The 13,215-nt window shown below is 56.1% G+C and overlaps 1 protein-coding gene across 1 annotated transcript; it reads right to left on the reverse strand.

Annotated features, from left to right (window-relative positions):
* Positions 1-207: 207 nt before the first annotated feature.
* On the reverse strand, positions 208-6,483 carry LOC131093324 (Fc receptor-like protein 4). Its single transcript, XM_058040484.1, is given in 15 exon segments — positions 208-261; positions 1,146-1,182; positions 1,415-1,436; positions 1,966-2,052; positions 2,133-2,432; positions 2,517-2,646; positions 2,649-2,746; positions 2,749-2,784; positions 3,291-3,554; positions 3,789-3,893; positions 3,896-4,015; positions 4,104-4,124; positions 5,375-5,479; positions 5,965-6,090; positions 6,408-6,483. Coding segments are annotated over 15 exon segments (1,581 nt in total).
* Positions 6,484-13,215: the final 6,732 nt, after the last annotated feature.

Here is a 13,215-nt window from a genome sequence, read left to right on the forward strand (position 1 = left end):
AATGGGTAGCCTTTTTTTACTCGTAACACCGCGCAGCTGCTCACCTTCGCTCACTTGCCCACGGACGTTAAAGCCATAACCCAACTTGGACTTGACAATGTGGACGACGTGGGGCCTGCCCGGGGATCCTTCCCCGGCCCTGTTCTGCACCCCTGGCCGCGCTTCCCCCTCCTTGTCCGCCATCTTGGCATCCGCGCACAGCGCGTGTCACGAGAGCGGGCCCGTGACGGCCACCGTAGAGACCCGCCCCTCCCGTCCGCGCTGTGGGGAGCGATGGGAAATTAACTCCGAGGAGCGGTTGAGTGCCATACCGTGCTGCGGGCCGTGGGGGGTGATGGAAAATGTAGTCAGAGAGATGGAGAGGTGGAGACAGGGCAGCGCATGCGCTGTGGGGGGTGGGAACAGGGATGTTGCCATGGGAACAGGGAGGGGTGGGCATGGGAATGGGGGCTACAGGTGCCATGGGCCTGGGGGGCTGTTACTGTGGGAATGGGCAGATGTAGGCATGGGAATGAGATGCTGTTTCCATGGTAATGATTGGGCTGTGGGAGTGGGAACTGGGAGGAGGGTGTTGCCATGGGAACAGAAGGTTGTTGCCATGGAACTGGGGGGGGTCTGAATGCATGAGGACAGGGGGCTGCTGACATGAAAATGGGTGACGGTTGCCATGGAGATAGGATGCTGTTGCTATGAGAATGGGGTGTGTGTTGCCATGGAAACAGAGGGTGCAGTTTCCCTGGGAACTGGCAGGGGGTACTGTTTGTGCTGTGCGGTGACTCCCAAAAATCCTCCAAATCCGACAAGGATCTGCTCAACAACCTGACAAGGACTCTGCGTTTTGGGTCCTATAAGAGGGACAAGGGTTCTATGCCCTCTGAAACCAGGGACAGGAAGGGGGAGCTCCTGGCTGTACTAGGAGACTGGGAACACTGGAATGGGGAGCACTGGGCAGCCCTACATGGGACCCCCCCCACTCGTGGGCAACCCCAAAGCACGGGAGCACAGTATCCTGGTGGGAGGATGCATGGGGGGTGCCCTGGGGCAGGGACCCCAGTGCCTCCAGTGCCCCCATTGCCACAGCACGCTCTTGTTGTCATGGGGGTCCCCCTGTCCCTTGTGGGGTCCCAACAGCTCCACTTTGGTACCTTGTGGATCATGAGGTGGGGCAGTGCCGGGGGACACCTGTGGGGACCGTGAGGCTGACACCAATTCTGGGAACCTGGGTGGGGGTGACATCTGTGGGTGACGTATCCCAGGATAACCTACTCTACACACCCCCTGCCCACTCAGTGCCCACCACGTGGGTGTTGAGACCAGCCCCCTCCTCCATGGGGGACCCTGTGGGGGTAGGGGGGGATCTGGATGGTTTGTGGGGAGGGGGAAAGGGGAGTCCCAGACAGAGCCTCCAACTCACCTGTCCTGGAGCTTCTTAGTTTCTGCAAGGAAAAGGGGAGGGGATGACGGTGGGGACCCCGGGACCCCTGAACCTTCCAGGGACCTTGGCAGCTCCAACCACCCATGGGACCCCCAAATCCCCACTGCAGCCCCAATTCCTAGAGGACTCAGGACTCCCCCAAGAAAATCTGAGCACCCCTGAAGCCCCCCAGAACTTTTACACCACTGAAGGGTCCCCAACCCCTGTGGTACCCCTCACCCTCTGAGTCCCCAGAACCGCAAGCCTGGCAGAGAGGGGCACCCCCCAAACCCCCCCAGGATCCCAAAAACATCCCCCAACATCCTTGCACATCCTAGTGCCACCTCAGTGTTCCACAAGGCCCAGCTGGAATGGCCCTGAAGTCAAACCAAGACCCTCCAAATTCCACCCAGATCCCCCAGGACCCCCAGCCAAGGTCACTGCAGGCTCAGTGTCCCCCAACTCAGGGGCCCTGGGTGCTACTCATCTCAGCCCCCACTCTGGGGGCTCCCCCTCACTCCAGGACCCCCATCCCCTCCATTGTCGCCCACCCCGGCGGTGCCACCAGTAACAGCTCCCAATGACAGCCAAGAGCAGGAGCAGGAACAGGAGGGTCCTTCCAACATTCACAGCCACTGCTGGGGACAGAGGGAGACACATTGGGGTCACCCTGAACCATGGGGGTCATGAACATCCTGGTGACCATCTGTTACCCCACCTGTGACCCAGGGTGAGCCAGGTGTCACCTCCAGGGCCAGCTCTGGGCTGAGTGCCCGGAACACGCGGTGCCCGTCCTGTCCCAGCTGGTTGGTGGCCAAGCACTGGTAGGTGCCTGAATGTCCCACGTCGATGTCCCTGAGCTCCAGGAGGGGACCCCGGGCCACCTCCAGCCCGTTGTGCAGCCAGGTTAAGGTGACAGGGGCTGAGCCCACCTGCATCAAGCAGCACAGGATCACATTCTCACCTGCACACACCAGGTGTGCCAGGGGACCGGGGATGATGGCGTTGTCCACGGGCACTGTGGGGACACAGACTTGGCACGGGCAAGGTGGGATGGGGGTGATGTGGGTGAGGTCACTCACAGCCTGAGGATCCCGCTCACCCAGGACAGTGACATTCAGGGGGTCACTCTCAGCCACGCTGTCCCCGTTGCTGACCTGGCACCGGTACTGGCCGCTGTCATTGTCTCCAACATGGTGCAGCTCCAGGCTGGGACTGGTGCCCAGCAGTGCCCCCAGCCCTCCTGGTGCCAGGAGCAGGACATGGGACCTGTACCCATGGCCACTGCGCAGCTCAGCACCAGGGGGTCCCTGAGTGCCACCTGTCCCCCAGAGGCTGTGCTGACAAGGACACCCCCGAGGGCAGGACTCCTGTGGGAGGGGGACACAGGAGGGATTGGGGACCCAGGACGGGCAGGGGGACACAGGAGGGGAAAGAGGGGATTGGATGGGAGCAGACAGGATCCCAGTGAGCAGAAGGGGACCCTGGGAGGCATGCTGGGACGTGGGGACAATGGCGAGATCCCATGGAAAGGTGGAGAGACCCAGGCAGGAATGGGGAACCACAAGTGAGACTGAAGAGACTCAGGGAATGATTTGAGGTTTAGAGATGGGCGGGTGGACCCAGGGAAGGAAGGGAGGCGAGAGGGTGAAGCAGGGACCTTGGAAGGTGTGGGGAATCCAGGGTGGGATGGGGAAGACAAAGAGAGGGATGAGGGATCTCAAGTGGGAACTGTGCAGTCATGGGGGAAACCAAGAGGGACTTGGGAAATTTTGTGTGACACAGGGAGGAGTAAAGGGAGGGATGAAGGATTCAGGCAGTGGTGGGGAAACCCTTGGAGGATGATGGGCTTCCCTGTCCCCATCCTTGCACTCACTGTGCACTGTCACTGTCACCAGTTCTGACTCCTTCCACTGGAACACTAAATGGCTCACATAGCCCTTGCAGCGGTAGCAGCCACTGTGGTTCAGCTGCAGCGGGGACAGGGACAGCTCAGTCCCATCATGGGGCCCCTTAAGATGCTTCTCTTCATGGTAGAAGTAAATGTCACTGAGCGGTTTGTTCTGCCTGACCCAGCAGAGCAGTGTCAGTGTGGCCCCCTCCAGCAGCGCCTGCGCCACCTCCTGCAGCACCAGCCAGCCTGAGGGACACAGGGGGACTTGTCACACTGTAGGTCCCATTTTCATGGGGATTTCCCCATTGGATCCCACCCAATTCCAACATGAGTTTTCCCCGCTCTGAGATGCTCTGGGATGTCCCCAGAGCAGGGGACAGGCTCTGGTCACACAGGAGGCGACCCATGGAGCTGAGCCCACCCAGAGCCCTCGGGGTCCCTGTGGGGGCCAGCCTGGGGCTCAACCCAAACCCCCCTAACCATCTGAGACTGTCATGGGGGGGCTGCACCAGGTGCCGGGTCTGTCATACCAGTAGGTGCCTTCCATGTTGACAGAGAAGTTGTCAGGTCCCTCCTGACCCCAGTGCTGTCCTTATACCAGGTGGTGGCACTGGTGTTCCTCGAGCCCTGGCAGGTCAGTGTCACCCGGTCCCACAGCACCGCTGGCCTCCAGGGGGGCTCCACCAGGAGCTGGGTGGTCTGGGCACCTGTGGGTGAAAGCGGACACCAGCCTGCTAGGGCCAGCGTGGGGCTGGGGACAGAACGATGGGGCCATGGCATCTCCCGAGGACTCACCAGCAAGGCCAAGGGTCTGGGCTGGAAGGGAGAAGGGACAGGGCTCAGTGGGGGTGGCACTGTGGGGACAGAGGCACCTGGGGCACAGGGTGTGGGGGATGTCCCATACTGTCCCCATGGGGACAGCAGTTCTTGTGGGAAAGTGCTTGGGAGTTGTCGGTTTCCATGTGTTTCACTTTTTGCTGATTTATGCTTGTCGGTTTTCTGTTTCTCCCGGCTGTTTAGGTGGCCTGGAAAGACCCAGAGTGGCCTTGGACAGCCCGCGCTTCAAAGGACGAGGAGAGACTTCTGATCTTGTTTCGGTCTCGGTGTTTATTAATTGTTTATCTAAAAGATTTTCTTTCAGCCCGACAGAGGTCTGCACAGCAAGTCAGCCATGGGCACACTCCCCAGCCCCTGGGGCGGTCACTTATCTTTATACCCGAAGTTACGTGTACAATATTTATAATTTTTCCCCAATACCTTCTACTCTTATTAACCGGTGCACTCCTAGTAAAGACCAATCCCAAAGTGCCACCATCACCACAGAAGATGGAGGCCAAGAAGAAGAAGAAGAAGGACAGGACACGCCCCAATTCCTCCATCTTACTTCTCTAGACCCCCCTGTACAGAAATCCTAAACCCTGTGTTCTACACCTTAATTAACTTATCCCTTCACCATTCACCCCAGTGAAATCCTCCCAGTCCTCATACAGGTGTCATCTCCTGTGTAGGATCAAAGTCCTGCCACCAGACACTTCTGGCAACATTCCAGGACTCCTGAGCCCCCCAAGGGTGGTCTCGGTCTCTTCTCTGCACCTCAGTCCTGAGGTGCTGAGATCCCACATCTCCCCCTTCTGTTTGCACCAGGAAAACTTCTTTTGCTATCCGATTCATAGCGTGGTTTAAACATGCAAATATGCATGGGATAACAAGTATCAGGACTAAGAGAACTATTAAAACATAGAATCCTACCCTTAAAATTCCTCTCCAAATGGGAGAGATGTCAAAGAAGTCTACCCTTAAAATTCCTCTCCAAATGGGAGAGATGTCAAAGAATTCTACCACACATTTTGCTGACTAATAGGTATATTACCCCCATTGCTTACTGCAATGAATGAAAGAACGATGCACATAAGCATCATGAAAGCCATAATTCCGCTTCTGCATGAAATCATTATTCGCTTTTCATTCAGGACCTTAACAGAGAATTCCCCCAAAGTCCTTAGTTTCTTTTTATTTCTCTTCCGAGTCGTCTTGTGCCATCTGAGTCTCGACTCCTGTCTGAGTACTCGTCTCTTTGTTACTTGGATCATTGTTTCTCGGATCCGCGTTTTCATGTTCTCGCACTCGAAATGGTTTCACGTGTCGTGCCGACACCCACGTCAGATCTCGATCTGTGGAGATACAAGCGAAACCCTTGCCTCCCACTAGGTGGCGCTGTCACCGGCCTCCCCAGCTGGAATGACAGCATGAGCTCGACTACCCCTCGTCCTGTCAACTGCCGTGTTCGTGATCTCGTTTGAGACCGTGTCTGCCTGGCTTTTAATTCAGCTGGAAATGGAGCTTGAACACCAGAACATCTCCCTTGAAGGGAAGGGACTGGGACTCCGAGGGTTATAACCAGAGGTACCAAGTCTGAAGAGGGTGTGGAGCCCCTCGGACATAGGATCCCGAGCACGGCCCCTCCTCGCCCGAGACGTCACAGGGGATCGGGCCCGCCCCCGCCCGCGCTCTACTCCCTGTGCATGGGTGCTCTCCGAGCCGACCCCGTCTCTCCCGGGCTGACGTCACTCTCCCCCCCTTGTTCCACCTCCGAGGTCTCCTCCCTCGGTCTGCCCCTGACTCTGTCTCTGTGTCCATTCCTCCCGCCGGTGTGTACGGCCCGCCCCCCGCTGGCACCCGGGCCCGCCCCGCCCCGCAATTCGAGCCGAATTTGTCCGCGGGTTCTTGCGAGTTCTGCCCGCCGCGCGCGTCTCCGGGGCGGCCGCCACCCCCCGGCGCTGTGCTGACAAAAGCCGCACCGGGACATGTGTCTCCTGGTATCTCTTCACCCACGCTCCCCGCCGGCTCCGCCGCTGGCGCGCCGTGCCCCCGCGAGGAAGCGTCCCCCCGATCCCTTCTCTGTCCCCCTTCACCCCCCCTTCCGATCCTGACTCCCCTGTACTCTCCGGAGTTTCAGGACGCTTTAGGAGTTTCCTGGGGTTTCTGGGTTTTGGGACCGGTGGCTTTAATATTTTTTCCTGCTCTCTTTTCTCGAGAGCCCTTTCCCCCTGGCTTCTTGAGGCCAGAGCTAATTTTTTTTTCCGGAGCCTTGCTCCCCACCCTCCTTCTGAGGGTGCCGCAACTTTTCGTTGCTCTCCCAGTCTTTTCGACTGTACCGAAATGTCTTTTCTAACATTACTCTTGCCGGCGAGAGCAGCTTTAACGCTGTCTCGTCTTTTTTTGTCGCTAAGAAATATCAGTGCCTATTGATTTCCTGCCAAAACCCCACTTCGAATAGCAGGCATGTTTCGGCAAGTGGGTAATTAAGCCTTGCCCACAACAATAACTGTTTTAATTCTTTCTTTGGGATCCCTTCTGTATATGCTTGAGCCACGCCTTGTAAGGCGGACAAAATTTCCCGTTGTTCTTGGGAGAGTGTGCAATTATGTTCTTATATTTTGACCTTCTCACCGAATCTGTCGTCAGAGCTGTCCGAAATCTCCCAATCTCTGTCCAGCAGGTCACAGGAGAAGGATCCGGAGGCGCCTTCCGGTTCCGATCCGGGCTGCTCTGCTACGAACTGTCTTCGGCAGAAGCTGAGAGATGTAATTCTCAGTGACTGCTGTTTTTTGCAGACTCTTCTGGCCGTTTTTTTTTCTTCTTTTTCTTTTTTCTTCAGGCTTCTCTCCTCAGGAGCTATCAGTGCTCTCCTGGGAACTCGTCCTAGATTGGAGCTGCCCTCTTTGCTTTTCAGCTCTTTAGCTCTTCAGCTCTTCAGGGCTGATCCCCCCCCGAAAGGGTTGGTGGGGAGTAGCCCACGCAGGGAACGCCACTTGTCGATTTTCATGTGTTTCTCTTTCCGGCTGTTTTACGCTGATTTATGTTTGTTGGTTTTCTGTTTCTGTTGCCGGTTGATTTATGTCCGGAGATAGCTCAGGGATGCCACTTGCTCGGTTTCTCGGCTGTTTTAAAGTCCTGGAAAGGCCCAGAGTGGCCTTGGACAGCCCGCGCTTCAAAGGACGAGGAGAGACTTCTGATCTTGTTTCGGTCTCGGTGTTTATTAATTGTTTATCTAAAAGATTTTCTTTCAGCCCGACAGATGTCTGCACAGCAAGTCAGCCATGGGCACACTCCCCAGCCCCTGGGGCGGTCACTTATCTTTATACCCGAAGTTACGTGTACAATATTTATAATTTTTCCCCAATACCTTCTACTCTTATTAACCAGTGCACTTCTAGTAAAGACCAATCCCAAAGTGCCACCATCACCACAGAAGATGGAGGCCAAGAAGAAGAAGAAGAAGGACAGGACACGCCCCAATTCCTCCATCTTACTTCTCTAGACCCCCCTGTACAGAAATCCTAAACCCTGTGTTCTACACCTTAATTAACTTATCCCTTCACCATTCACCCCAGTGAAATCCTCCCAGTCCTCATACAGGTGTCATCTCCTGTGTAGGATCAAAGTCCTGCCACCAGACACTTCTGGCAACATTCCAGGACTCCCGAGTCCCCCAAGGGTGGTCTTGATCTCTCTGCACCTCAGTCCTGAGGTGCTGAGATCCCACAGGGAGTGTTCCCCAAAAGATTTGGTAAGGCAGGGGGACATGTCTGTGTCACAGCCACCTGTGCACCACATCCATGTGGCACAGACACCTTGGGAACAGGGACACCGAGGCCACTCTGGGCTGAGGCAGAACATGGGGACACTGTGGACACCCTGGGCATGAGGACACCACGGACACAGCCCATGCTGGTGCCCAGGTCACCCCCACCAGCTCACGATTCCATCCCCATGATCCTATCCCCATGGCCACATCCTCACTGTTGTTGTCTCCTTCTGTCCCTGCATCCCAGTTCCCTTGTCCCTATGCCCTGAGCTACCTGAGCCCAAAGGTGTCAGTCCCCACATCCCTGTCCCCATATCCCCATCCCCAAATTCCTGCCTCCCTATTCTTGTCCCCAAAGCCACCCTACACCCCCCAGTCCCACCAAGGTCCACTGTGGGTAACATGGACTGGCACTGCTGGCATTGGGGACCTCAGGGGACCCCACAGCCCCACTGTGGCCCCTCCCCTACTCATCCCAGGGGTGTCATGCCCGTGCCCGGGGCACTCACCCCACAGGAGCAGCACCACCTTCCCGGCCATCCCGGTGTCCCCAGCCATGTGCACTGGCTGTCACTCACTGCTGTTGCCACCACTCCCTTGGCTGGCGGCTTTTTGGATGAAGGGGAAGGAAGCGAGGTCAGGTCCTTCTCTACATGGAGATGGCCCTTGGTGGGGGCAGGGTGGCAGCAAGCTGGGCACAGGCTGTAGGGAGGGTGTGGAGACAGTCTGGGGACATAGTTGGGGCTGTTGTTGCCAGGAGTGGGGGGCTCAGGGGATGTGAGGAACCAAGGATGGCTTTTGCAGGAGATTGGGGGTCCAGGGGAATTGGGGTCACCATGCCTGGGGACATTCAGGGATTCCCTGAACATGGTCCCCAGAGATTTGGGGTCATGGCATGTGGGTGGCAAGGTTGGAGGTGCAGGGTGAAAAAGGGGGGCCTTAGGAATAGGGGTTCTGCAGGAAGAAGCAGCCCATGGGATGGGCTCAAGGCAATGGTGGTGCTGGGCAATGGCAGTCTGGGGATGGGGGTCCCCAGGGAGGAGAGAAACCAAGGCAATGGGGGTCCCATGGTTGGGTTCCCAGGGGAGTAGGGGTGCCAGGGATGGGCAGTGGCTGGGTGGGCACAGGGCAAGATAAGGAGAAGTCAAATAAACCCTTCAATACACCTCACACATGTTAAGAATAACTATGTTGTCATTGGTTTTCACTATTATATTGGTTTTTCCAAATTATTTTTATATAATACAGGTTGTAATCAATATTAACTGCTTTTGATACACTACAATTTGTCAGTCTTCTTACCCTAATCCCTGTGAAGAACATATATTTTGGTGTGATAAATACATTATAGTTTAGGCTCTCACAAAATATCAAGATAGAGACAATTTGATGTGTGTTATAACATCACCTTTTGCAGAAGTAGCTAATGCCTTCATTTGTGTAACTAAGTGACAATGGTGAGAATAACTCAGATAATTTTGTGAAATAGATATTGTTGATTTAATGTACTGGTGGAGTATCTCATCTGTATGAGAAGAACACATTGAAAAGTAGCTAGTAAATAAACATCCAAAAGAAGAATGCAAAGAGGAATTTACCACTGACCCTTCTTTTATCAAGAACTGTCAAACCACAGAACAGGGGGGCCTTGTGAGGACATAAAATATATAAATTTACTCTGCAGTATGGTGTGTACTGTATGAAAATGAATCAAAGGTCAAACCAAGCAAAAGAATTCCCAGAACATGTGCACTGGAAAGAATGTTTCAATATCTATAACCCTCCTGAATATGTATTTTAACCATTACAATGAAAAGCTATGTAAGGAGAATTTCTGTAGTTATGCATGTGCCTCTGGCGGTTTCCAAGCACCCAACACACTGTTTACTGTCCCTTTTATTCCTTATTTTACATTTACAAAATTTAAAGAGTGAGCCTTGTTTCTCATGCAGTTTGACCAAAAAACTGCATTTTGGGTATAATAAGAGGGAAAACGTCATGTGCTCCCCCAGCACTGGGAGGGGGAAGGAGGAGCCCCGTGGGGTGCTGTGAAGGGGAAGAAGAGACCCCTGAAGGGAATCGATGCCCCCAGTGCCCCCCAGTGCCCCCAGTGTCACAGCACATCATCGTAGTCACAGGGGTCCCGCTGTCCCTCCTGGGGTCCTGACAACTCTGCGTTGGTCACTTGTGGATCCTGAGGAGGAGCAGGGCCGGGGGACACCTGTGGGGGCCCTGAGAGAGACACCGCTTGTGGGGACCTGGTTGGGGGGTGACACCTGTGGGTGATGTGTCCCTGTTCTCCCCTGTACTCACCGCCTGCCCACTCGGTGCCCATGATGTGGGTGTTGAGCACAGCCCCCTCCTCTGGGTGTCCCCAGGACCCCAAGCAGGGAGGGGTACGCATAAACTCCTCCAGGACCCCAGAAAGATCCCAAACATACCTGCACATTCATGCAGGAGCTCCCCAAATCCTCCAGGAGCTCCCAGTGTCACCCCAATATTCCTCAAAGCCCACCCAGAGAAGGCCCTGTGGCCCAACCAAGAATCTCAAAATTCCCACCAAATCCCCCAGGACACTCAGCTGAGGTCACTGCAGGCTCAGTGTCCCCCAGCTCAGGGGCCCTGGGTGCTGCCGATCTCTGCTCCCACTCTGGAGGTTTCCCCTCATTTCAGGATCCTCTTATCCAACCCATTGTCACCCACCATGGTGGTGCCACCAGTGATAGCCCCCGATGACAGCCAGGAGCAGGAGCAGGAGCAGGAACAGAAGGGTTCTGCCGACATTCACAGCCACTGCTGGGGACAGAGAGGACACATCGGGGTCACCCTCAAATGCAGGTGTCCTGAAAGCCCAGCAACCCTGTGTGACCCCACCTGTGACCCAGGGTGAGCCAGGTGTCACTTCCAGGGCCAGCTCTGGGCTGAGTGCCCGGAACACACTGTGTGGGTCCCGTCCCAGCTGGTTGGTGGCCATGCACTGCTTGGTGCCCAAATGTCTCACATCGATGTTGCCAAGCTCCAGAAGGGGATCCTGGGCCACCTCCTCGCCGTTGTGCAGCCAGGTGAAGGTGATAGGGGCTGAGCCCACCTGCACTGAGCAGGGCAGGGTCACGGGGTCACCTGTGCGCACTTGGTGTGCCAGGGGACCAGGGGACCAGGGGTGATGGTGGGATTGGCCACGGGCACTGCGGGGACACAGACAGGGCTGAGGGCAAAGGGAGGGGCTGGCAGCTGGTGTAGGGGGTATCGGGATGGGACATGGATGTGATAGGGGATGTCGGGGATGGGGTCGCACCAGGAATGGTTGACGAGACACAGGGCAGACGTGGGGGTATCAAAGAAAGAGGAGAAGCTCTGTCCATCCTTGGGACAGTGCACAGGAATCTGTGGAAATGCCTGTGTGTGCCTCAGGGTCTGATTCCCTGGTAAATCCACTCCTCCAGCCTGCCCTGAATTCCCCTGCCTGGGCACTCCCTGCTCCTGCTGTGACACCCCTGTTCCCCAGCCTCTCGTGTGCAGCCCCTGCTCAATATTTCCACACTTTTCCCTCTCTTCTGGTGTGCACATCCAGATCACAAACATTCTTTCCATGAGGTTCCAAAGGGCTGCTGGTTTTGTTCAAGAAGGAGAGTGCATGTCAGGTTGTTGAGCAGATTGTTGTGGGATTTGCAGTAGTGCTGGGGCTCTCTCAGTCCCTTGGGCAAAGGGACAAAATGATCAATTGATGCATTTCCAGACTCCTTTCCCCTCAGCTGGCCCTGCAGGGGGTGTTTCCAGCCAGCCCTGCTTTGAAAACCATCAAAGGCCCTCTCAGAGCCACTGCTTGGGCTCCGTTTGGGTTTTGTGTTTCTTGCAGGGCTGAGCAAATCATAGGCAGGCCTTTTTCCACCCACAGAATTCTCACCTCTGCAGCAGCTCTAAAGCTGCCAGAATCAAAGCCAGGGGGGCAGGGGGGACCCTCAGGTGCTGGCTGCCACCTGGGGCTGGCCGGAGCAGGGCTGGGCAATGGCCATCCCTGTGCAGTGGGGCTGGGCCATGGCTGGGCCCCACCCTTGCATTGACAGGGGTCCCCAGGATGTGCCACCCCTGGGACAGGCACCCGGCCAGGAATGTGCAGGGACATTTCTGGAACCGCCACCCCCTGGGACAGGACCCCCCAGGACAGGACACCTCTTCATGTGCTACCCCAGGAACAGAGACTGCCCCCATTTCCCATCTGACTCTCAGCACAAACGGCCTCTTCCCTCTTGTCCGGGAATAACAATGTCAAAGTTTTCAGGGGTCACAGCCCCACACCCCAATCCCCCGAAGTCTCCACACCCTTTCCTGCACTCCCCTCTCCCCATTTCCCCCTTCCCTTGTATCCCCCAACCCCTTCCCTGCTCAGGTGCTCCCGAGGATTGCTGAGCCAGGAACTGGGGTTAAGGAAATATGCCAAAAAGTGCAAAAAACAAGGAAAAAAGAGAAATAGAGGGAAAAGTCAAGGATAGGGGAAGGCACAGAATTACTACCCAGGACCCCCCTGTGATGCCTGCACAGAAAACGGGCATCCCAAGGGGGCTTTGCTGAGCTCTGTGTCATGCCCAAATCTGAGGCACCCAGAGAAGGAGCTGTGACATCTGTGCCCACCCAGCCATTGCCCATCCCAGGCACCCCCATTCCCCTGGGAACTCAACCATGAGATCCCATTTCCTTCAGTCCCTCTTCCCTGCGGCCCCCATCCCTGGACTGCAATTCCCCAGGATATCTAAGACCAAGGAACCCCATCCTGGTAATTCCAGTCCCTGGGATCCCCCTTCCCTTGGGGACCTTGATTTGCCAGGACCTCCCATTCTCACAGGATTCCCCTTTCCCCTTGCACACTCATCCCTTGGCCACCATCCCATGACCACACATCCCTGGAGGCCAAGTTTTTCTGGGACCCTCCTTCTTGACTCTGAGTCCATCCAACCCTTGGGACCATCATTCCCATGAGACCCCATTCCAGGGCACCCAATTCCACTGGACACCCATCCCTGGCTCCCTACACCACCTCAGACACCAAATTCTGGCAACACCATGTCCCCACCATGTCACACAAGGTCCCTCTCTGCCCCATCCTGTCCCCACCCTACCCCCACCAAGGGCCACCTACACGTGGGGACGGACGTGACCTCGCTTCCTTCCCCTTCATCTGAAGAGCCGCCAGCCAGGGGAGCGGTGGCCACAGCAGCGAGTGACAGCCAGTGCACATGGCTGGGGACACCGGGATGGCTGGAAAGGTGGCGCTGCTCCTGTGGGGTGAGTGCCCTGGGCACGGGCCTGAAACCCGGAGATGGG

Source organism: Melospiza georgiana, chromosome 25 (assembly GCF_028018845.1).
Source record: "Melospiza georgiana isolate bMelGeo1 chromosome 25, bMelGeo1.pri, whole genome shotgun sequence".
Lineage (NCBI taxonomy): Eukaryota > Metazoa > Chordata > Aves > Passeriformes > Passerellidae > Melospiza > Melospiza georgiana.